The sequence below is a fragment of the Syzygium oleosum genome, unplaced genomic scaffold (assembly GCF_021117445.2).
Source record: "Syzygium oleosum isolate NSW1041296 unplaced genomic scaffold, Sole_v2.1 Sole_v2.11, whole genome shotgun sequence".
NCBI classification, from domain to species: domain Eukaryota; kingdom Viridiplantae; phylum Streptophyta; class Magnoliopsida; order Myrtales; family Myrtaceae; genus Syzygium; species Syzygium oleosum.
This window is the reverse complement of record NW_026607495.1, coordinates 1873431-1899676: the sequence shown is the minus strand read 5'-3', so window position 1 is coordinate 1899676 and position 26246 is coordinate 1873431. Positions and strand designations below refer to the sequence as shown.

Genomic DNA, 26246 nt, shown 5'->3' with positions numbered 1-26246 from the left:
ACACACACACACACACATATATATATATATATATATGTATATGTGAGTATGTGTTGAGAGAATATAGAACACCTTCTATGTCGGCTCTGAATATAGAACAGCTTCTAGAGAGGAGCGTTGACACGATTTGTAGTGTTGGAATGATCCTACATTTTGGTACATCGAGACAAAATTCGTTAGGTTTATATTTATGTAACTTTGTATGGATCCTCCATTAAAAATTGACACATGCCAAATGACTGTAATATCAATCCTAACGCACCATTTCTCATCCTCTCCCTACATTACCAATTACCTCGCCGCAATACGTTGCCGATCACTTGCCACCACTATCTCGCCATTCAGCTAACATGCCATTTGCAGTCGTATCTACCACCATCCTCTCTCTCTCTCTCTCTCTGAGATCTCACTTCGAAGATCTAGATAGTGCTCTTCTAGATGTCGGTGACGAGATTGACTTTGTATCTAGGGAGGTGTCGCCGCCTTTCACCATCATTCTATATATGCCTAAACTCCGACTCAAACTTTAGGACATGAGTCTATGGTCGATCGTGGGTTATGCCAAGTCATGTAATCACCATTAAGGTCCTTGTTGGAGAGAGATAAAAGGAAACTATAGGCCAGACTGATAAAATACGTAGTGTTTTCATACAAGTACTCTATTCGGGGTAAAATTATAAATGATATACTCGCACAATATTTTCTCCTTTTAAGAGATGGCATCAATTACGCAACATGTTCACAAGATTGACAATACTTATCTTAAAATACTTAAATTGGAGATCGATCTTGTGCCCTACCTTAATCCCGATTATTAAAAAATAATAAAACCACTCTTATTACTTTAAACTAGCTTGAACAATTACAAATTTGGGGGCAAAGTCCAATCAACGACGATGATGTTGGCCTTGCCTTTATTACCTTCAGTCACATAAAAACAAATCAAGACTTTCTCCATATCACCTCATCTACAAATGACAAAGTTACCGACAAATTCACTTAGGCTGTGTTTGGGAACACTTTGGGGGAAAGTCTTTTGAAAAATGCAAAGGACTTTAAGTTGAAGGAGTTTTCCAAAATGCAAATTGTGTTTGGTAAGATGTAACTTAAAAGTCTATTGCAAAGCAACTTTGGATAAAATAGCATTTGGAAAAATTATTCTTGTAAGGCACTTTTTTTATTTTTTAATGAAGAAAAGTTCAAACCCTTTGCCAGAGCCGGCGAAGGGCAAGCAGCCGCCGGCGACCCAGATTTGGCGCCGGTGACCATCATCTGAGGTCGAATGACCTCAGACAGCCCCCGGCGACCATCGATGAAGGCTGCTTGGGGTCGAACGACCCCCGACGAGTGTCGCGAAACCCAGGTGAGGGCCGCCAGCGACCCAGATTTGGCACAGCGCGGTCGTTGCCTGAGGCTGAACGACCTTAGGCAGCCCCGGCAACTACCGACGAGGGCCGCCTCGCCAGGGTTTCACGAGCCTCGCCCGGGTTTCATGAGCCTTGCCTGGGTTTCACGGGGATCGCGAAACCCAAGCGAGGCGGCACTCGTCAATGGTCACCAGGGCTACCTGAGGTCATTCGGCCTCAGATGACGGCCGCGTGACGCCAAATATGGGTTGTCGACGGCCCTTGAGGGTCATCTGGGTAGCACGACCTCAGCCGGCCCTCACTTGATTCACGCAGCGCCTCCCCAAGGTCGTGCGAGTTCCCGGCGAAGGCCGTCTAGGTCGCACGACCTCAGGCGGCCCTCGCCTGGGTCGCGTGGCCGGTCGCGGTGGTCGTGTGACCCCAGGTGACGGTTGCTGGGTTGTGCGACCACGTCGGCCCCTTTCCGGCCCGTCGCTGTCCCCTCATAGCCACGCATCCGAGCTAAGTGGAGAAGACGATGAATAGTGATAAACGAGGGCAAAACCGGAAAATCAAAAAATAGATAAGGATAGTTTTGGAAGAAATTTTTTTTACTTATTTGGGAGTGTTGCATGCCGAAAAAGCTAAGCCACTTTGGATGTCCAAAGTGGCTTGGGAAAGCCATCCCCAAACGCACCCTTAATATGGCGATAACTACACAATTTGCTTCAGACCATTCGACTCCAAATCTTCAAACCCCTTCAAATTCATGCATAGCTACACATCCCATAAACACAAGAAGATCCCTTCATTTTGCATTCGTTGCAACCCCCACAATGCTTCTCGTCAAACATGGGGTTCACACACTGACCTGCGCAGCATATCTCCAAGAAGTTGCACTTGTGCCCGCACATCCCGCAGTTCAGCCAATCGGTGCTTGCGTTCACACACTTCTTGTTGCAACAGTCCGGCCCGGGGCTTCCCTTGGCCTGGCAGATCCTCGGGTAGTTGTTGCACGTCAACACGGTCCTTGAGCTAGGGGCCTGTGCAAGGAACTGGCCTATGCCTCGGAGAGAAGTGGCTGGGTCCAGGGTTTCGAGGGAAGACAAATCGCGGGTCTCGCCCGAAACATCGTCTTCATCCTCTGTTGGAGAAATATATGATTTGTCTCGAGATTCCGATTCTAATTACATAGACTGAGGACTAATTGATTTAGTCAATCGAGATATTATAGGAAATTGTATCATGATTATTCTTTCTTTGATTCCCTTTTGTATTATAAATATCAGTATGTACATGTACAGAAGATGGAATACAAGAAAACAATTTTCCAATCTCTACATTTTACATTTTCTGTCATGGTATCAGAGCTTTCGGTTCTAAGCTAGCTTCCGCATCATTCTTCCAAATTGCCCCCGGTAGCCTTCTAATTTCGTTGTTGCAAATTTCATCCGGCAAAACGAATTAGCACTCCGGGTAGGAATTCAAATATCTGCACAACATAATGGAAGAATCATCCGATAACTCATCACAGAATCAGTCTTCAGATCAAATGGATCCGACTCATGGTGAACGGGATTCTGCACAACATCCCCCGATTGATCCTCCGGCACCAACACAGCTTCCTCCGACACCAACACCCAGTCAAGTCCAGTGGCCACCGATACAATGGATTCCAGTTCAGAGTCAATGGGCAGTCAATCAGCAATTTGGCCAACACGGTCCACTTGCAGAGGACGCAAATTCGGAACCGGGACCTCAACTCAATGGGCTCGGATGGCCACCTTCGAATCACCGAGCCGACCCGAGTGCACCGGGTCAAGGGATGAATCCCTACCCGGGATTGCAACCCGGTTTCTACCCGTATCCTGTCCCAGCCGTCAACGGCCGGCTGGAGCCCGGCGACGCACTTTACACATCGCCGGCCGATGGACCGGAACTCCGGCTTATCAACTTACAACTCACCGGCCCCGACAACTACAATGCATGGGCTCGAGATTTCCGGCGAGCGCTCGTGACCAAGGACAAGGACGGATTCCTTGATGGAACCGTGCCCTATCCGACCGACGACCGGCTTCAACGATGTTGGCGCAAATGCAACCAACTCGTTCGCACTTGGATCGGGAACTGCATAGCCCCTGATGTCGCCGCCGGTCTTCCACCAACCGAAGATTCAAAAAAATTATGGGAAAGCATACGCGAAATGTTCGGAAAAATGGACCGAGCGAAGCATTTCTCACTCACACAAGCCCTGTCGGAGTTGAAGCAAGGGAACCTCTCAGTTACCGCTTGTTTCAATCGACTCTCAGCTTTGTGGAATGAGCTCGAGGCGGCTGAGGAGGAGCTTCAAGGACCAGAAACAACACTCGAACAGTATAAAAAAATTCGAGAAAGGGAGAAGGTGACTCGCTTTCTGTTGATTCTAAATGAGAGTTACTCACCGTTTCGATCGCAGATTTTAGCCATGGATCCCGTCCCTCCTCTTGGCCGGATCTATCAATTGGCTGTACAGGAAGAGAACCACCGACTGGCCACGGCGGAGTATGTGAAAATCGGAGAGAGCGTGACGCTTGCTGCTCCGGTAAGACCATCACAGCGAACGTCCAGCGCTCGGGGTTTGTCGCCGCCGCGGCGAGCTCCAACTTTGTCTGGGCCAAACGCGAGAAGTGAATCTCGCTGGGAAGAAGAAGAAGACCCCAATTCTAGGTTTTTGAAGATGGACGGCCCAGATTATAAGAAGGGATCGGACGGTTCTTATCTCATTAATCATATGGGCGGATCAAGCAATTCCCATCAAGCCACATCAGCCCCAAATTTTAAATCATCCGGAGGTCCACGGAGCGCCACGTCAGCCAGAGGTAATGGGCAGAATTTTAAAAATAAAAATAAATATTGTGAATATTGCAAGCGCCCACATCACACTATTGATACCTGCTGGAAGTTGCATGGAAAACCGGGTGATAAAGAAAAAAAGGAGAAAGATTTTTCCGCTTATCAGGTTTTGGCACAAGGGACTGAAAGGACAAATCAGACAATTACTACTGATCAATATCAACATATTATGAAGGCATTGAATCAATTAAGGGCTACAGACAAAGCTGCGGGTTTTTCAGGTACTTCTTTTCCCAGGAATGATAATATTTCAGTTGATACATGGATTATCGACTCAGGCGCTAGTGACCACATAATATGTGATGAGAAAATTTTTTCTGACCACCACAAAATCCATCCCAATGCATCTGTTCGTCTTCCCAATGGTACTCTCACTTATGTTACCAAAATTGGAACAGTCCATCTTAGTCCAAACATTACCCTTAAAAATGTCCTTTACATTCCTGAATTTGAATTCAATCTTATATCAGTTTCTAAGATCTGTGAAGACAACTTTTGCCAAGTCATATTCAATTCCGAAAAATGTTTCTTTCAGGACCATTCGACTGGCAAAGTGATGGGCTTGGGTAATGTTACACAAGGGCTATATTTTTGGATCAGCTTTCCAAGGGATTTCGATATGTCGTTATTCAATAAAAGCATTTCATGTAATGCCACCACCAGCAATAAAAATTTCCTTTCTCATCAACGTTTGGGTCATAGTGCTCGTTTTCCATATCCAAATTGTCCAATTTGTCCTTTGGCAAAACAAACACGAGCACCATTCCCGACAAGCACATCTCGAGCTACTAGTGCATTTTCTCTGCTTCATCTAGATATCTGGGGTCCATATCATACTCCACATCATGATGGGTCTCGATTTTTTCTAACAATTGTAGATGATTACACTCGCGCCACTTGGGTTTTTCTCATGCAATCCAAGAGTCAAACATTCTCTAATCTGTCGAATTTCTTTTCACTGATCAAAAATCAATTCGACAAAACTGTCAGTAAAATTCGCACAGACAATGGACGCGAGTTTTTCACTACAGAATGCAAATCTTTCCTAGCTTCTCATGGGATAATTCATGAAACCTCTTGCACTTATACTCCTCAACAAAATGGGGTCGTAGAGCGAAAACATCGTCATCTCTTAGAGGTAGCTCGAGCTCTCAAATACCAAGCCTCTATCCCTGAGACTTTTTGGGGAGATTGTGTGGTCACGGCGGCTTATTTGATTAATCGCATGCCAACTAGAATTCTTGAAGGTCGATCTCCTTTTGAAATGCTTTTCGGCAAACAACCAGAAATTGGACATTTGAGAGTTTTTGGCTGCTTATGTTATGCAACAAATGTGGGTCCTCGAGACAAAATGGATCCTCGTGCCTTACGATGTGTATTCTTGGGATATTCTCTCCTCCAAAAAGGTTACAGGATTATGGAAATATCTACAGGCAAGTTTTTTATTAGCAGAGACGTTATTTTTCATGAAGATATATTCCCATTCCAGGAATCGATATATTCTTCTCAAACAGATATATCAGAATCAAAGCGTCATCAATTCCTATCAGAAGAAGACTTGTCTATAACTTCTCCATATTTTTTTGTCTCCTCGGATCAAACAACAGCAGCTCCTAAATACTCAAATCAGACAGAAGATTCATTCGTACCATACAACGAGGAGAATAATTTATCAATTCCATCTCCACAGCAGCATATTGATCAACCATCTCCATCAGAACAGAACATTGCAGAACCACCCCGACGTTCTAGACGTCAAGTTCGTCCACCTACATGGACAAAAGATTACATATGCTCCACGCTGGACTCACCAGGTACACAATATCCTATATCTTCTTATGTCTCTTTTAATCGACTGTCGGAAGAGCACATGTGCTGTATTAGTCGTATATCTGAGGAACAGGAACCTTCATCTTATGAAGAAGCAATATGTAATCCACAATGGCAACAGGCCATGGAAGCCGAGTTGAGAGCTTTAATGGATAATCATACTTGGGACATCGTTCCCCTGCCTTCACATAGAAAGTCGATTGGCTGCAAATGGATATATAAAATCAAATACAAGGCAGATGGTTCAATTGAACGCTACAAGGCTCGGCTAGTTGCTAAAGGATTTACGCAACGAGAAGGTTTTGATTATCATGAAACCTTTTCTCCAGTTGCAAAAGAGGTAACTGTCCGTTCCTTCTTATCAGTTGCTGCATTCCGTAATTGGGAATTACATCAGATGGATGTCCATAATGCTTTTCTTCATGGTGATCTGGATGAAGAAATATACATGGAACTTCCACAGGGTTTACGTAGACAGGGGGAGTCTCAGGTATGTCGTCTTCGTAAATCCCTGTATGGACTCAAACAGGCTTCTCGACAGTGGTACGCCAAATTTACCACTGCACTTACAAATGCGGGTTTCAAGCATTCCAAGCATGATTATGCCTTATTCACATGGACCAAAGGTACTTCATCAATTTATTTGTTGATATACGTTGATGATATACTCATTATGGGAAATGATGATTCTGCTGTTAGAAAATTCAAGGATTATTTACGCTCTACCTTCCATATCAAAGATTTGGGACCTCCCAAATATTTTCTTGGTATTGAGATAGCCAGATCCGAGAAGGGAATATGTCTTAGTCAGCGAAAATTTATCTTGGAAATCATTTCAGAAGCAGGATTATCAGGAAGTAAACCGGCCACTATTCCCGTTGAACAAAATATCAAGCTCACAACGCTTGAATATGATAAGAGTTCATCATCACCTAATGAAGACCCATTGCTTAGGGATCCATCAGGATATCAGCGACTTGTGGGAAAGCTGATTTATCTCACTATGACGAGGCCTGATATATGTTATGCAGTACAGATACTCAGCCAATTTATGCATAATCCAAAGCAGTCTCACATGAATGCAGCACTAAAAGTCGTAAAGTACTTGAAAGGATGCCCAGGACTTGGAATCCTATTATCTCGTGATTGCAACATGAAAATGGTGGCTTATTGCGATACAGATTATGCGACTTGCCCAATGACCAGAAGATCTATCACAGGTTTTTGCATCAAATTAGGAAGATCTCTAATCTCATGGAAAACAAAGAAACAATCGACTGTTTCTTTATCATCAGCTGAATCAGAATACCGAGCTATGGCAAAGACTATTTGTGAGATAGTTTGGATACGAGGTCTACTGTTGGATCTTGGAGTACAAATTGATGGAGCAAGTGAACTGTTTTGTGATAATGATGCAGCTCTCAAATTAGCAGCAAATTCAGTTTTTCATGAAAGGACTAAACATATAGAAGTTGATTGTCATTTCACTCGAGAAAAAATTCAAGAAGGAATTGTTGCAACTTGAGGAATTGGAACTGAAGAGCAGCCTGCCGACATATTCACTAAGCCTTTGTGCAAGAGACAACATGCATATCTATTAAGCAAGCTTGGCGTCTTTGATATATATAAGCCGCCAGCTTGAGGGGGAGTGTTGGAGAAATATATGATTTGTCTCGAGATTCCGATTCTAATTACATAGACTGAGGACTAATTGATTTAGTCAATCGAGATATTATAGGAAATTGTATCATGATTATTCTTTCTTTGATTCCCTTTTGTATTATAAATATCAGTATGTACATGTACAGAAGATGGAATACAAGAAAACAATTTTCCAATCTCTACATTTTACATTTTCTGTCATCCTCATAATTAATGTAAGAGCCTCCTTGTGAAGATGATGATAATGCAGATGAAGCATCGAATGCCACAATTGCAATGAGCAATACCATGAGAAATAATTCCCTTAGATACTTCATCTTTTGTGTGTTCTTGAGAGAGAGAGAGAGAGAGAGAGAGAGAGAGAGAGAGAGAGAGAGAGAGAGAGAGAGAGAGAGAGAGAGAGAGAGAGAGAGAGAGAGAGAGAGATGGTATTGATGGAGAGGAATGAAACACAATGGGGATATTTGTACAAGAGAGATCATTCTCGGTGAGTGAGGACAATGAATGGCTCGTTCGATAAGACGATACATCGTCGATGAGGTGGAGGGGAATGTTGTCTAAATTTTCAATGGCCAAACAAGCTCAAAAGTAAGCTTTGTTAGGCTTTTGATAAACTAAACAAGAAAACCAAACTCACAAGTTTGAACGAAGAACAATCTTGTACGATATCTATATCTACAAAATGACACGCCCCCTTTGTATGACGATTAGGTCAACCTTGACTTTCAATGCGATGTGTAAATCAGGTTGAACATGATATTTGCGAAAGAGAGGCTGACAGGGTTTCTGCCGCCTGTCCGCTAGCATGCTGATGGCAGGTTGCACAAATCCATTCCTTATTTTAACGTGCCGGTGCCCGCATGCCCTGCCCCCCTCATTAGGAGATAGTTTTTCTTCTCTCACCCTAGGGAATACCCCCAGAAGTTTAACGTCATAGAGTTCAGATAAAACAGTTTTAGGCCATACTCAGGACCCATACACACATATATATACATCAATTGAGCAAAGTAATTTATGGTCTTGGTATCTTGTGCTTTCTCACGATAGAACAACACTATCTATAAATTAGAGTTCTTTTATTAATGTGAGAGGCCATTCTTGCTTATGCAAATCATGGGCTAGTAAACCCCTCATGGGACATCAGGAGGTTCCCCACCCATATGGGCGGACCTATGCGGCCGGGGTGGCCCTTGCTCCCCCAGGTCAAAAAATTTTCCTATAATTTTAAGGATAAATTTTTCAAAAACTATACGTCAGGCCCTAATCTTGAAATCTCGATCCACTATTGCCCACCCCTAGCACCAGCTAAGTCCGAACTAAGTGCGTGCGAGAAGATTCAAACTCGGCACTCAAAGGTGGGATCGAACTAACACCTCCTGGCACTCCTCATCCGTGAGGCAAGATGATCATCGAATATCATTAGTTTTTTACCAAGTGGAATTTTTACTATTGTCAGGTTGGGCCTGTGGGTGCATTGTGTATGGTCTTGTGTTTGCTTCAGATTGATATGCTTGCTCAGCCGGAGTTATAGAACTGCCAGATGAAGGCTTTGAGCAAAGGCCCAAATAAAGTGCTCTTCTCCAATCAATTTCTTTGTTGATCCAAGCTTTTCAGGAGAACAAGCACCGACCATTTCAGGCCGAAAAAGAAAGAAGAAAAACCCTAATCAGGCCAAAACAATGAGCGTTGTCAAATTTGACAAGAGGGACTTCAAAAGGATAATATATACGCTAAGAGAATACAGAACAACTTCTATGTCTGCTCCGAACTTAAAGACAATATAATACTGAATTTTGTTGGCATGTGAGCAAGACTGGCCTACAGTCCCAAGTTTTTTTAGTTTTGTTGCAGTCTTTTCAATTTAGAGAGGAAAGTCGACACGATTTGTAGTCTTGGAATCACCATATATTGGAGAAAATTGATAATCGAGACAAAATTTGATCGGACCAAGTTGCCAGTCACTCCCCACCACTGTCTCATTGTTCAGCATGTCGTTCAGACATGCCCGTTGCAGTCGTCACTACCACCATTGTCCCCTCCCTCTCTCTCTCTCTCTCTCTCTCTCTCTCTCTCTCTCTCTCTCTCTCTCTCTCTCTCTCTCTCTCTCTCTCTCTCTCTCTCTCTCTCTCTCTCTGAGATCTCACGCTTTGAGATCTCACTGCCGAGATCTAGACAGTGCTCTTCTTGATGTGAGTGATGAGATCCGCTCTGTATCTGGGGAGGTGTCACCGCCATTGAATGAGGGTTGTCGATAGCAAAGCAATCCTAGAACAACCCTCCATCATGTAATCACCGTTAAGGTCCTTGTTGGAGAGGCATAAAGGAAACTATAGGTCATACTGATAAAGTACGTAACGTTGACATATAAGTATTCTATTTTGGATATAATGATATATGATAGTCACTTAATACCTTCTCCTTTGAAGAGATGGCATCAATCACATAATATGTGCCCAAGATTTGCAATAACTCTCTTAAAACACTTGAACTGGAGATCGGTCTTGTGCCCTACCTTAATCCCGATCACTAAAAAAATGATAATACCACTCTTATTACATTTAAACTAGCTTGAACAATTACAATATTGGGGGCAAAGTCCAATCAACCGCGATGTTGCTGGCCTTGCCTTCATTTCCTTTAGTCACATAAAAACAAATCAAGACTTTCTACATATTACCTCATCTACAAATGTACCCAGTTACCAACAAATTCGCTTAATACGATGATAACTGCACAATTTGCTTCAGACCCTTTGACTCCAAATCTTCACACCCCTTCATATTCATGCATAGCTACACATCCCATAAACACAAGAAGATCCCTTCCTCTTGCACTTGTTGTTACAACCCCCACAATGCTTCTTGTCAAACATGGGGCTCACACACTGACCTTTGCAACATATCTCCGAGTACTTGCATTTGTGCCCGCACATCCCGCAGTTCAGCCTATCGGTGCTCACGTTCACACACTTCTTTTTGCAACAGTCTGGTCCGGGGCTTCCCTTGGCCCGGCAGATCCTCGGGTATTTGTTGCACGTCAACGCGGCCCTCGAGCTAGTGGCCTGCGCGAGGAACCGGCCTGTGCCTCGGAGAGAAGTCGCTGGGTCCAGGGTTTCGAGGGAGGACGAATCGTGTGTCTCGCCCGAAACATCATCTTCTTCCCCATAATTAAGGTACGAGCCTCCTTCTTGTGAAGATGATTCGAATAATGTAGATGCAGCATTGTATGCCACTAGTGCAATGAGCAATACCATGAGAAATAATTTCCTAAAATACTTCATCTTTTGTGTGTTCCTGAGAGAGAGAGAGAGAGAGAGAGAGAGAGAGAGAGAGAGAGAGAGAGAGAGAGAGAGAGAGAGAGAGAGAGAGAGAGAGAGAGAGAGAGAGAGAGAGAGAGAGAGAGAGAGAGAGAGAGAGAGAGAGATGTTATTGATGGAGAGGAATGGAAACACAATGGGTATATTTATACAAGAGAGATCATTCATGCTGAGTGAAGACAATGCATGGCTCATTCGATAAGACAATACATCGTTGATTAGGTGGAGTGGAATGTGGTCTAATTTTCTAATGGCCAAAGAAGCTCAAAAGTAAGCGGAGTTAGGCTTTTAATAAACTAACCAAGAAAACCAAACTCACAGGTTTGGATGAAGAATGATCTTATGCGTTATTGTACCTACAAAATGACACGCCCCTTTGTTTGACAATTAGGTCAACCTTGACTTTCAGTGCCATGTATAAAACAAGTTGAACATCAAATCTGCGAAAGGGAAGTGATGAAGTTCATCAAATTAGCGAAATACTAATTCCAGGAAATTGATTTAAGACACACGTTCCTTGCTAATACTATTGCATAATCACATTGGCGGAACATGGTGTTGGACTTTCCCCTTGGTTATATTTATGTATACTGCATACGGACGTATACACCTTCAATAATGTGAGGGGGAAATCCTTGCTTACGTCGGTTTTGGGCTAGTAAACCCCTCACGGGAAATCAGGATGTATCCACCCATATGGGAGGACCTAGGGGCTGGTGGTGGCAAAAAATTTCCTGTAATTTTAGGGACGAAAGTTTGAAAAGCTTTATAAAAATTGTGTCTCGGCCCCTAACATTGAATTCTCGATCCACAATTGCCCACTCCTAGCACCAGCTAAGTCCGAACTAGGTACGTGCGAGAGGATTCAAACTCGGCACTCAAAGGTGGGATCGAACTAACACCTCCCGGCACTCCTCATCCGTGAGGCAAGATGATCATCGAATATTATTAGTTTCTTACCATGCATGGAATTTTTACTATTATTGGAAGGTTTTAGCAACATGATTGTCAAGATTCTAATTGGCATCAATTACTTTTTCTACTAAATGAATTTAGTAACCCCTTCCTTTCTTACTTAATATAGTGATTTTTGGACTTAATTGAATCTTTTAACTAAATGTTAGTTGTAGTTATCTAAAAAAACTTAATCTCACTAAGGCTGAATTTTTTCATTTCAGCACTTAATTGGGTTATCAAACAGGCCCAAAATTTATTTAAAGACACCATGAGGTTATTGCAAATTAAGACCTTCTCCAAGCATTGATCAATCTACTTTTAATCGAAGAAGTTCCTTTATTTTTGTATTGATCCAAATAAAACATTTAAATGCTTGGGACTTTGTATCTCAAGAAGCATGCATTTTCAAATTATGATTCAAAACCGGTGCAGTCTCTTGAATTACACCACATGAAAGCAATTCCTTGCACAACCATTATTCTCCGAATATGTATGGCCTGCCTTCCATCAGACCCAAGAGGTTCTTTAGTGCATATTACAATCGATTTTGGTTTTAACTTTTAGGATTATATTTTAGTACTTATAGCAATTTACAATATGCATTTTTATTTAATGCTAAACACCCCAAATTATAAATAGTAATTTCCATTTTTCATGGAAATGCCAGAAATACTTCTTGGAGAGCTTCAAGCCTAATAAATCGAATTATCATTAGTGTTGTGCACAAAAATTAACCCAAGACACTACCTAACTTAAAAAAAATGTCTGGCGAAAAAGATTTTAAAATTGAAATATTCTTGCATTAAACACAAATATCTAATTTTAGGTACTTTCTTTGACGGTCTCAGTCAAAACTTATATTGATTCTCTGGAGTTAGCTCCAAAAAAAAAAGTTAATGGATGTAATTAATCAAACCAAGACTCTTTGGCCATGCAAATCAGTTGCGATTTGAAACAAATGAGACTTCGACAAGCAGCGTAAATTGTGGATGTATAGGAGAATGCCAGCTATTCTCCATGAAGCCACCGACTGCATGTTCAATGCAGTTTCTGATTTCCACAGAGAAATGAAAACGAAAATGATGAAGAAGGTTCTGAAAATAATCATAAATATTCAAAACCGGTACAGAAGCACGTCGAGGTTTGAACACGAACTCGTGTGTTGAGTTTTTCTTGTCTTGGTTTTTGACTTCCCATTAAGAAATAACGTAAGAAATATTTTAAGGGTTTAATGTTGACTAATAGGTACATTGACAGGTCAGAGACATTGCAGCAACCTTAAGAGTACTGTGATATTCTCCAGTTTTAGAATGCGATAAGTCAAACAGAAAGCTACAGAACGTGTTCGTGTGACCTTGTGGATCTCATATTAATGAGTTGTTTTTAAAGGTTTTTCTTTATCAAATAGGGCTCGAATTCTGTCCACAAGCGCATCCTGCCCCAGCAACATGGTGCTCGCAATTGCATGAAGTCAACCATCAAAACCGATTGACTTTTGCTTTTAAAGAATGAATAAGAGGAAAAAACCTACGTTTGAGTTTGATGCCTAAACTCACGTCCACAAACCGAGTCTTGCGGTTCAGATTTTCTCATGATTTGTAACACATAACCAGATCAACCCAATGACTTAAATGACATTGACCAATTCATGTGATACTGGTATTGCCTGCACTCGATTAATGTGAATTTAGCTCACATGATTTGTTGGATGAGGTGGTAATGACTGGAACGTTTTGTAGGTGTTAAGAGGTTTTCAAGCAACAACCTAATCCATTAGATAGTGACGGCATATATGTACATTGGCCTTGCATTGAGTTTATATATCAGAACGAGATGTGAGGCCACAATATTGAAACTCTCATGATATTTGGCCCTAAATTAGGAAACTTCTTTCTGGTGAAACTGTCATCGAGCATTACCACGAAGAGGGGTAGCTATAGACATCTAATTTTCTACTTAAGGTTTGACCAATATTGATCGAAATATTACTTTATTAAAAGTTCAATCAAAGGGTAAAATTGGGTCGCACTCATCTAGAGCTTTCCAAACATATCTAATTAGTCTGAACCAGACGCTTGGACTTAAGCTTTCCAAACACACCTAATTAGTAATCCATCATGGTTTATTTGTCGAGCTTTACTCTTCGTTCTTCATTGACAATCTTTTCTTGTCGAGCTGCTATGTTGCCCTAGGCGGAGCTATAAAGGCTTGATCGAGTGGTAAAATAATTAGGATCTTCCACATTGAGAAATCTGGGTTTCGAGGTTCGGTTCGGTTCCTACCCGATGCATTTTTATTTTCAAGCTAGGCCACAAAGAAGGTATTCCTTGCGAATCCCCTATTCTTGTCGTGGGATAAACCTAGTTTAATAGCAAATTGGCTCATGATGTCTTCTCATGAGGTCCAAAGAAAAGTTGCATCACTGATTAGAATGTGGAGGCTCTGTTCTAGAATTTAGGACTCTTATGTGATCCATTCTCTCCCCCGAAAACCTAATACTTGATTGACTAACCTGTGCAAACTTCTCATTTATACGTCGTACGTACATTAAAATTAATTAGAGTTTTTCGTGCAATCTCAGATAGCATAAAGCCGAGTAATCTAGAAAGAGGCCGGGGGGACAAGCGTTACGGTTCTAACACTGGCCCGACGCCTCCGTTCGAAATAACACATTATATGGTAATTGTCACGCCCCGTACCCCACGAAGCGCTAACATCCCTACCTTGGTCGATTATGGTGCAACACTCCCAGGAAGCGTCGCCGACCCAACGCCCAAACAGAGAGTAAAGCACAAGCGGAAGAATAAATAAACAACCCTGACAATTATAAAATACGAACCAAAGATAGCCAAGCAATAAACACGATCACAGCAGAAAATATGTACGTACTTACATTACTATAGAAAACCTTTTTACAATACTTATCGAACAACAAAAGCAAGCAGTACAAACAGTCAACAGCCACTGGGTCAAAAGGGTAAGTGGCTAGGGTGAGGTCGACTACTTAAGGAGGACTATAGTCAAAAAGTCACATGTCCTCCACTGCTAGCTGTGGCTCAGGGTGCTCTTAGGGATTCCAGTCAGGATCTGAGGATTCCGAGGATTCATCCGACTGCTCCTCTGACTCCATATCTGCTGCGGCTACTCTCTCATCCTCGGTTCCTATCTCCTCATCAGATCCTATCTCCGCCACTTCTCCATCTTGCTCCGGGTCTAATTCCATCGGCTCCGGCTCGATCTCGTCTTGATGGTCTAAGGGTTCCGGATCAGCATACAGAACTTCGGGCTCTTCAATCTCCTCGATCATGGCAGCAGGTCCGTCCACGGTCTCGCCCTGGCTGCTCCAATCGGGCGGGGTTGGAGGATTTGAAATCTCACCACTTACCATCTGCGGGATCATGACATCATCCACGTCCACCGGGACATCGAAGGTTCTGAGCGGGGGTCCGATTACTCCGTCGGTTCCTCTGTAGCACCAAGCCACATATTCTTGGGTATGGTAGTACAACTCTCCCACATTAGTAAATAGTACAGAGTAATATCTCACATAAGCTGTTCCGTCTCCACAGGAGTGCACGTTCGACGACCGCTGAATGTGATGCGGTATCCCAAAAAGAGGTGGTGTCCTCGGCATTCTACGATTGGGGGTCTGAAATGTTGGGTTATAACAACCGTGAGACGAATCTCAGCGAGTATAACCCCTAAACCTAGGCTAGGCTAACATGCAATCTCCTGACAGGTAAACAACACAATATACAAACAATGACCTAGGCCCTCGGGCCCAGATCGAACGTACGATTCATCCTGCAGGTTAGGCAGTTCATTAAGATTCTCAGGGCACATGCGCGAATGCTCAATAATATTTGTTCGCACACCGGGCTAGGCATTCCATGCTTGCGATGTCAATGTCATGCCATGTTTTCATTTTGGTTCACACGGCACACTGGCACAATTATTAATACTTAATATGACTCGAGTCCACATAATTCACGGCCCGGTACGTCTAGCCTGCTACAAAGTGCATGAGACGCAGCACTGATCTGGCCCAGTGTTTCTTGCCTGCTACAAAGTGCATGAGGCGCAACACTGATCTCCGCACGAACCAGAGCCCGCGTAAAACGCATCAGGATGGTCGTCTTCAGGACGTACCGGGCATCGTCCTGCTTCAAAGTGCATGAGGACGGCATACCCCGCGTAACTCGCATCAGGGCGAATTGTGATCACACATACACACACTGCCAATTATTATCTGAACCCCGCGTAATACGCATCAGGGTATATTAGGTGATCACATGCTCATGGCAGGCACGCATTCTCGCACAATTTCGTCACACGCCTCATTCTCGGCATTCGAAATGCGTGGCCATGCAATGCAGTACAATACACCATAAGCAACAACAATTTCAGACATCCAGTCAAATTCATGCCATCAATTGGTCAATCACACTCCGCATTGGTTGGCCACTCAGTCACACGATATGGCACTAATCAATTTCCACAATTGGGCACAACAATCAGCCAGTCATCCAGCCTGGGCATACCCGGCAGTCCAGTCACTTAATTCTCAACTAATCCATGCTTGCCCAAGAAATCACCAATATTATTCTAGTAATATACCTCAGCAAATGGTGCTCTAATTTTTCCCAATATACACCGACAATACTCAACCCAGTCCAGAAAATGCACTATCAGTCCTAATTCGGGTTTAGGAATACACTCACTTAATTTCTAGACCACGGCGACGGGGAACGGCGACCGATCACTGATGAATAGTGGAACCGGCGGCGGCGATCCCGGCGACGGCGGTACGGACGGCGGCCGGCGGCGTATGGGCGGCGTACGGACACTGTACGGAACCGTACGGGGACACTATACGGACAGTGACGTACGGCAACGTACGGCGACGGGCTGGAGGGCTGGACGGCGGCGGAACGGCGGTCCGGCGGTGCTCCGGCGTTCCTTGGCCGGACGGACAACAAGGGAGAGAGAGAGAGAGAACGGCGGGAGGGTGGTGCTGGCGAGGTGAGGTCAGGCGGAGCAGCACCCGGACGGCGCGGCGGCGACACGGCGGCCGGCGATGCTCCGGCGGGTGGCAAGGAAAACCGGCGGAGGAGGAGGAAAACGGGAGAGGGGGAGCTGCTGGTGGGGTGGTCTGGCCGAAAATGAGGGAGGAGAGAGAGAGAGAAAGGTCAGCTGGTCAAATATAGGGGGCTAGGGGCGACACGTGTCGCCGATCCGACGGTTTTGACCAAAATACCCCTAATCCTACGGTCCTAATCTAACCCTATCCAATAATTGAGGGGCAAAAGGGTAATTGGGCCAATAATTGAGCTGATAAACCAGATTTAATTACCCCAGAATTTTTCCAAAAAAATTCGGAACTGAAAACGGCCCAGGGGCAAAACTGTCATTTTTCCGGTCCCGGGGCGAAATTCCAATTTTTGGCTATATCAACCCCAAATGGGTGTGGAATATGGCGTCAGAATCGCGAAAATAGCCTCTTAAGCCCTCGAAAATCGACTGCAAAGTCCTGGGAATAAAATAATATTATTTTTCACTTCCGAGCCAAAATTCCAATTTTTGACCGAAACCACTCTAAATGTGCGTGGCCACCCCAAAATAACCTTGTCCGCGAAAAATAACCTCATACGGGCACAAAAATCAACATCGGCACCCAGAGGGGCAAAATCGTAATTTTTGACTTCCTGGTCGAAATTCCATTTTTCGACCGGACTAACTCCAAACGTATGTGGCCAGTATAATATGACGTCAGAATCGTGAAAATAGTCGTGCAAGCCTTCGAAAATTGGTATCAAAGTCCGGGTCCAATTTCGTGACCAAAACTCGCTCGATTTCCAATTTCATGGTCTCTCACTAACGGGCGGCTGTCTAGAGGTTACGCGTATCGACCTAGGGTTATCCGAGTCATGACGGTCCTGATTATTGAGAGAATGAGAAATTATCACTAATCCCAGAGGTCACGATCGTCCGGTTTAAGTTCAGGACTGGTTGGCCACGTGCACTTTCGGTCTTGCAGAATCACCTGCGATCCGATTGTACATCGTTGGCCTTGGCCAAACCAAATCCGTTACTTTTCCTAAGATCGATCCACATTGGTTCATAATATTCTCTCATCATTTCTCGTGATCGGTGTCCGCTTCGTGATCGGATCCTTGGTCCACGTACCGCTTTCTAGTTAGCCTTACCCTATTGGTTAATATCCCGAGAGCGATCAGCTCTGGGCGAGACTTACTAAAATGAAATGCGAAATATTGTCAATTTTATTGATCCCGGAATTACATCGAAATTCGGGCTGTTACAGTAATGTTGAGCAACAACGTTCAGTGGAGTTTCCCTGCTTAATATCAGAAAAACCAAAAGATATCCCTACCTCCTCAGCCATTACACCCAACGCATAGCAACTATCCACATATACTAATGAAACTTTGTCAGCTGCGTCCATACAAAAATATAACGTAAGCAAATGTAACGCATAGCAAATAGCTACATATACTATAAATCTATGGGAAAGCAAAAGATAGAGGCAAGTTTCATTTTGCAATTTTTGCCTCCTTTGGGATTGTCTGTATTATGTAACTTTAGTTCATTATTCTGGCAAACCAGACATATAGCACCGGGAGGTTTATTATGTAATGCAGAATTTAGTAGTTCCTCGTATTCACGATTCAACTTCAAGTAAAGAAAAGTTTGAGGGCTACATCCATCTAATCAGGCAAAGGTACCAGAAAATTGCTTGGGAGTTAAAATAGACCAAATTCAACCTTACATGATGTACCTAATGATGAAACAGAAAGGAAAATACAAATGTTCAGTACACGGTTGCTACCTGCTCATCATTTATTTACCATATCTAGTCATGAGGTTCTTGTGCTGAGTCATCGTTGTTGATCGCTTGCTGGTGGGCACAGAAACCATCAGCACTGGAGAGCTTAAACCTTTGCCCTGGATCAAAGGAAATTAACAAAGATGGTAAAGCATATGGTTAAAAGATAAAAAAATAAATAAATAAAGCCATAGCTGCAAGAACTTACATATATCAGAAATATAGTCGCGAAGCTTGCATATTTATGTACTTCTCACTAGCAGCAGATGGAGACTTCTCGAGTGCAGTGATATTCAACAATAAGGAAGACAAATTCTCATCAGTCTTGGCCAAAGATGACATGGTTTTGCTATATGATTCCTGACAGAAAGCAAAAGAATCATAAATATAATCAGGTCCTCCAACTTCAAGGAGGAAAGTGTTTTCTTCATACATCAGGCCAAATAATGGATTGATGAATCTTGAAAAGACACAGGGATTCAGCAAGCAAAAGGATAGTGACAAGGTCTAGAAGGGCATAAGAACTCATTCTCTCTCTTAGCAGGCAAAAGATTCCAATCCATGCTATACAAACAAAAGGAGAAAGGTCTGGAAACAAAACAAAACAGAACAGATTACCTCCAGCCTCCTTGCATTATCGCACAGAGCCTTCATAGCAAGCTCAGCCTGCTGCGGAATCGACATAACATCCAACCCCAGCCCAGCAACCATTGCCCCTCCTATGCTTGGAGGAGGAAGGGCAGCTGCCCCAATGCTTGGTGCAGAACCATAACCCGCTGCAGGAGCTGTATATGCATACCCGCTGCAGGAGCTGTATATGCATACTTCTGTGGCTGCTGCACATTATGCACCACACGGACAGTACTAACGTTACTGGTGCTAGTAACTCGCCTCATAGTTCCATCATCCATTCTCTTCCCTAATCCCTTCCTAAACTGTTCCTCCTCCCATATCTTTTCCTCCTCGTCCTCATCGTCCTCAAGCTCAGTCTCTTTTCTTAAAGGTGCATCCACCAACCTATCGTCGAAACTCTCGAAAACACCCTTCTTTCCACCCTCAATCTTCTCTCTGAACATGGTGATTCGACCCTGAAACTCAGGGTCCTCTTCGCTCAACCCCTCAGCCGCGCCGTGATTACTCCCTCCATCCAGCAAAATATAGTCCAGTGCAGCTGCTCGCGATTGCCTCAGCCGTTCTTTCTTCGCCCTTATTGCATTCATCATTGCCTGATCAGGAAACAATGACCCGGACAAATCCTGCCCCTTCGTGATTCCAATCGCAGCCAACCGTCTCTCTACATCATCTCTATACAAAACGTCCCTTTTCTCCTCCAACGCCTTTCCCTTTTCTCCCTTTTCCTCATCAGAGCTCAATTCATCCATTTGCCTCAATGTTTGTTCGACTATGGAATTGGGTTTCACAAGACCCTTCAAAACAATGACGAATTCAGGTCTAGGGTCGGCATAGGACTCCAATGCCACAGCATAGCGAGAGCTGCTCGATGAAGCGAGGGTCTTTGTGTTCTTTTGGAGCTCACGCAAGGCTTCTTTGGTGTAGGTGCCAGCTTGAGGAAGGACATTCGAAGGCAAAGGAGTGGCGGGTGATTGGCGGTCCTTGAGGGAAGATATTTTGTGAGAAGAAGAGGAGGAGGACAAAGGTTTGCCGGGGCGAGAAGAGGGTCTGGAGCGAGAGCAAGGTTGGGTTTTGTCGTGGCCGTCACCGTCGGCGAAGCTGAGAAGCTTCAGGGCTTGGGGTTTCTTCGGTTTAGGAGGAGCTTTGGTGGCTGCGGCGGTGGATTTTGATGGGATCTTTGCGCCGGTGGCAGCGGCTCCGTTAAGTTCGTCATCGTCGTCTTCATCTTCATCATCGCCGGCAGGGCGGCGGAAGCTTTGGTTGCTGCGGCCGTGGATTTGGAAAACCTACAGACAAGCTGTTAGCAGTTGCACAAATAATATTGCTACTCTATTAAACCAGGAAAGGAGATATCGCCATCATGGACAGAAATTAAATCACAAATATGAGCGTCTTGCCACGGTAAGTATCACTCATGTCAAAAACTAATTTCGGCTTTCAGTTCTTCCACAAAAAAGACAAATCACTCATAAAACTACTCGATCTTAAAATGGAAAGAAAATGCAGGAATGAACTTAAATGTTGAATCCGCTATTGAAAACCAAGGCTTAATCCTTAAAGAAATGGAGGTACAAATAGCAGTTTAAACAATTCTGTTTTAAACAAATACGTGAGGCTTGCAAGCTTTGTCTACTTCCAATTGTCTGAACCCAAGTTATCTCAAGAGGCTCAAGTTCCATAAACTGCTGCCAATGCATATGAAGCAAGAATAACACGGTCACCGACGGAAGCACCTATCGAGGGACCCCATATGAGTATATAGATGATTTGATTATATAATCATTACGAGTTCTCAAAGAATCAAGGAAACCATTTGACAAATGAAACACAGAAAAATTAACTGAGCTCCTCTTCCATTTTCACGACCTCTCTGTCCATAACGAGTCTGAAATGGAACTCCATTCTGCTGGTGAAAAGAGAAAATCCGTGTCAAAACACCTAGCTTCGATTTATTAAGCAGTTTCGGTGAGACAAAGACTCATACAAGCTCAAAGGCTTACAAATTACCGCAGAGTGGAAGACTCGTACAAAAACTTTGACCCACACAAAAAGAGAAATAACTTTCATATTACCAAAGTGGGAAATGAAAATTGAAAGTTTTTTTAATCACAAAAAAGCATTTTAATTATAGGCTTCAGGCCAGTAGTCACTCACATGAATAGATTATTTGTGTTATTTACACGATAATCAATGATAAGAACACAGCGCAACAAGTACACGTCAGGCTTCAGGCCAGCAGTAATTCACATGAATAGATTTATCTCGACGTGCCTTATATACTCAGCATAATTTTTCAGAGACCGCTACGTAGATGCAGAATCTTAAGATCAGAATGAAACTATGCGCAGATGAACAAAAATACAAGTACATCAGCTAATAAGGAGATTATGCTCTCGGACAAGTGCCATGTGCGTGCAAATTTAAAATATGCAGATAGAGAATACGACCTTATAACCAACACGTGCAGGTGGAGGCAAAGGCAATATAGGAGGTTGAGCTTCTGATGCAACCGGTGCCAATGGCTTCGATGATGATGGTGAGACTTGAACCACCTCCACATCCTTGTGAGCAATTTGTGAAGGTTAAGACTGCAGAAGCTGACCAGGCGTTATCGATGAAGGTATTGGTGTTGGTTTTGGCATCTGTATAGGAGCTTCTGGATTGACAGCATTGGATGGCCCCAAAACGGAGGAAGTGGGTTGAGGAGTACTTTGATACTGCAAGGTTGGACCAGCGAATACATTGGGCTTGTTAGATATAGGGGGAATTATGTTGCTAATCTCCTGACCAGTAATCATCAGAGGAGGGAGTGATGGCAAATTAGCACTCAGACTGACTGCAGGAAGGGCAGTCGGTGCCTTATTGAGCATGACACTCGGTAGGGAATCTGAAGATGTTGCAGCAGATGGAACAGTAGAGAGAGTTGATGGCAGAGTAGCAGATGAGGAAATGGAAGTCATGCTTAGGGAACTGCTGCTAACAGGAAGCAAAGGAGATGGGACGACCTCTGGCAAGTGTGGACCTGGCAAGTTCAAAGCTCTGGCAGGGAAAGAAGCATTAAAGCCAGGATACTGCATCGGCTGCTGCAGAGAAGGAGGCATAGACAGCCCTGGTGGTGGCCGAAGAAGCAGAGTCTGCTGATATATATGAGGAAGCCCACTGGGTGTTGGAGCCGATATCGGTTGAGGGTCCACTAGCAGCGGGAGGCAAACTTGTAGAGGTTGAGACCGGACGAGGGTAGTGAGACTGCCAAAATGTCGAAACACATCAATGTGATTCCATTTGAAATAATTAAGAGTAAAAATGCGATCTTTTAAGCACCTGTATGATTGCTGGGTCATTATCGATGGGGGGTGCAGGTGCAGGCTGAACAGGTGGAGAGGATTTAACCTGCAAATCCTGCAAAAAGAGAAGCACAGAGAACTTAGCTGACGAGAGAACATGAGAAACGAAAACTTATCTACATTAACGGTACGTATCACATCCGAAGGAAAGGCCAAAGGAAGAATAATAAGCGAAGGGGTAAAACTACTGCATGAAAAGGATTATGTAACTATGTCAACCATTGTTAAACAAGTGAGCTGGCTTCAGATTATACTTCCAACTGCAGCTTCCAAATGAAGAAAATGGGAAGGACGAACAGAATTCAGAAATAGTTTAAGCCAAGCCACATGAAAAGGGATTCTGTGACCATTGTTTTTTTGTCAGTACATGAGACGGCATGATATTCTACTTACGATTCTAGCTTCCAATTGGAAGAAGAAAGGAAGGACGAAACACAATATAGGCTTTGTTTAACGCAAGCCACACCGAAAGGCTGATGCAACCAGAAATTACACAGAAATTATGCATCCTGAATTTGTGACTATGACGTGGCTGATGCAGATGAAGAGAACGACCGTTGAACGCCCCGAGTTAATAACCTTTTTGGGGATTGTATTTTGGAATTTGCTTGAAGATAATAAAACAAACACTCGTTCTATTGTCATCACTGCGAACAAACGTCCATGCATGTATTAACATACCTTGATGTCACTTCCTCGGAACAATATGTATTCAAAAAGTTTGTCACTTGGTGGGACTTGTGGTCCATCTTCTTTACGTCCTTCATAATTATAAATGACCGTACTGCCATATAATTATACATTAATACAAATGACCGTACTGCCAAAAAGGAAGGAAAGGGACGACTCAACATCAATAGATAATGGTCCCGGCAAATTCGACAAACAGCATTTATCAGGAACAAACAACAGTAATTACTAGTACTCCGCGACAGACCCGAATGGTTTGCGGCGCACGGTGTTGGAATAAGTATTTACAGGGGATAAAAACACAATACAGGCATCCCAAATATTTAAATCGAGTGTCGAGCACTTTCAGCAAAACCAGCTATTGCAAACAAAGGGAAAATGACACAAATAGTCCCTGAACTTTGACCCAATGTGCAATTTGGTCCCTGAACTTTTAATTTGTTCAATGTAGTCTATGAACTTTAACCTAATGTTCAATTTGGTTCATGAACTTTTGATTTGTTCAATGTGATCCCTAAACTTTTAATATGTGTTCAATTTAGTTCTTGAACTATTTGAAAATGTTCAATATAGTCCTTCCATTAATTCAAGTGCAGGGACTATATTGAACATTTTTATATAGTTCAGGGACTAAATTGAACACATATAAAAAGTTCAGGGACCACATTGAACAAATTAAAAGTTCATGGACCAAATTGCACATTATGTTAAAGTTCAGGGACTACATTGAACAAATTAAAAGTTCATGGACCAAATTGCACATTAAGTCAAAGTTCAAGGACTATTTGTGTCATTATCTCGCAAACAAACATATGCAGACAAAGAGTAAAATCGCCCAACAGGATGAAACAAGCATTGGCTACCCTCAATGCCACAATTCCTGAACTTTGACCCAATATACAATTTGGTCCCTGAACTTTTAATTTGTTCAATATGATCCATAGACTTTTGGTACATGTTCAATTCGGTCCTTGAATTATATGAAAAATGTTCAATGTAGTCTCTGAACTTGAATTAATGAAAGGACTACATTGAGCATTTTCATATAGTTCATGGACTGAATTGAACATGTACAAAAAATATTTAAACTTACTAATCCGTTAACTTTCTTATTAGTTATTCACATGTGCGAACGTCGTGATAAGCGTTATCAATGGATATATTGTAAAGAGAATGGGTTTGACTCTACGACCTATTAACTAGTAATTAATTATCAGTGTTTATTATTACCACCCCTGTTTTTCTTTTTTCTTTTTTAATTACATCCAACACTTTATAGCATTAACTACAATACTTTAATTAACCTATGCGAATAGTGGAAATCCAACCCGCGTCTTCTCCTTGGCAAAGAGAAATTTTACCATTCGGTTATATCTGTATCTTTTTTGTAATGCCAGAGGAATCATTACCACATGGCAATAAGGGGAAGGTCATCGCAAGGATGTGTTTTCATAGGCGAGTTAACAATAATATGGATCTAATTCTAAAAAAAAACACCAACTTTCCCTTAAGTGACAATCCTGATCTGGGTTTTTTTTTGTTTTATAAAAAATCACAAACTTTCACATAAATCTCAAATCTGGTTCGAATAATTTAAAAATTTTACTTCACGGGGGCCAGATTTGAGACTCTAGTAAAAGTTGGTACTTTTTATTGAGGCAAAAAATAGTTAGAGCCAGAATTGTCACTCAATGTAAAGTTTGTGTTTTTTTTTTTTGGAATTAGCCCCAATAATATGTGCAGTACAAAGTCGTGAATTGTTAATATATTTCGACCAAATAAAGGCATGAAGTGGCTATGTCAGTTTCAAATAAGGGCCTGACATCGCCGATCGCAGCGGGCTAAATATTTCGACCGGCCAAGGGCGTTTTCGTTGAAAGAAAATTTTAATTTTAATTTTAAATTATTTTTTATTTTTATTTTTTTCTTTTCTATTTTTTCATTTCTTTTTTCTTTTTCATTTCTGGCGAGGGCAACCCTCGCCCAGGGCAAGGGTCGACTCGCCCAAGTGAGGCCGTCCCTTGCCTGTGGCCAGTGAGGGTGACCCTCGCCCAACCCTCTCTGGGTATCTTTGGTGGCCGGTGACTAATGAAGAAATAAGAAAAAACCAGAAATTTACCTAGAGACTCTCTTAAGATATGGTGCATGGAAATTAAACTTTCTTGTTTTATGGATGTATCACTGCACTTATATGCATGATACATAGTTATATCTAAACATAATAATTTAATTTTAATTTCGAGACACGTCATCTCTCAAGAACTTACACATCCTTAAGGGTTGCGACTCTGCACAATACTTGCAATTTGTATCATGACTTGAGTACGTTTGTCCAACCGTTGCCATGATAAGATATGGTAAATAAAGGATGAGAAGGTAGCAACTGTGTACTCGGCTTTATGGTATCCAAGACTGCACGAAAAACTCTAATTAATTTCAATGCATTTTTTTTTTTTTGGTAAGGAAATTCAATGCATGTTATACAACGTATAAATGAGAAGTTTGCATTGGCTAGTCAATCAAATATTAGGTTTTCGGAGGAGAGAATGGATCACATGAAAATCCTAGATTCGAGAATAGAGCCTCCACATTCTTATGCGATGCAATTTTTCTTTGGACCACATAAGAAGACATCATGAGCCAATCTGCTATTGAACTGGGTTTATCCTGCGACAAGAATAGGGGATTCGCAAGGAATGCCTTCTTCGTGGCTTAGCCTTAAAAAATGCATC

The 26246-nt window shown here is 42.7% G+C and overlaps 1 protein-coding gene, 2 long non-coding RNA genes and 2 pseudogenes across 3 annotated transcripts; all 5 read right to left on the bottom strand.

Moving 5' to 3' along the window:
- Positions 1-2113: 2113 nt before the first annotated feature.
- On the bottom strand, positions 2114-8047 carry LOC130139317 (stigma-specific STIG1-like protein 3; annotated as a pseudogene).
- LOC130139318 (uncharacterized) lies at positions 2573-3818 on the bottom strand. The gene is made up of 2 exons (XR_008817558.1): positions 3788-3818; positions 2573-2838 (listed from the first exon to the last, which is right to left on the bottom strand). It is a non-coding gene; the product is annotated as an uncharacterized LOC130139318 (long non-coding RNA).
- A 2194-nt stretch (positions 8048-10241) lies between the features above and the next one.
- Positions 10242-11074, bottom strand: LOC115669563 (stigma-specific STIG1-like protein 1). The gene has a single exon (XM_030590752.2). The coding sequence runs from the start codon at positions 11008-11010 to the stop codon at positions 10513-10515; it is 498 nt and encodes a 165-aa protein (XP_030446612.1). The 5' UTR covers positions 11011-11074; the 3' UTR covers positions 10242-10512.
- Positions 11075-18786: 7712 nt separating this feature from the next.
- LOC115688061 (transcriptional repressor ILP1-like) lies at positions 18787-20839 on the bottom strand (annotated as a pseudogene).
- A 1806-nt stretch (positions 20840-22645) lies between these two features.
- Positions 22646-23580, bottom strand: LOC115688060 (uncharacterized). Its single transcript, XR_008817416.1, has 3 exons — positions 23506-23580; positions 22802-22879; positions 22646-22726 (listed from the first exon to the last, which is right to left on the bottom strand). It is a non-coding gene; the product is annotated as an uncharacterized LOC115688060 (long non-coding RNA).
- Between the last annotated feature and the right edge of the window lie 2666 nt (positions 23581-26246).

What these genes read in the sequence shown, in the direction of transcription:
- LOC115669563 (XM_030590752.2), bottom strand. Translation starts at nt 11,010, where the DNA reads ATGAAGTATTTTAGGAAATTATTTCTCATGGTATTGCTCATTGCACTA.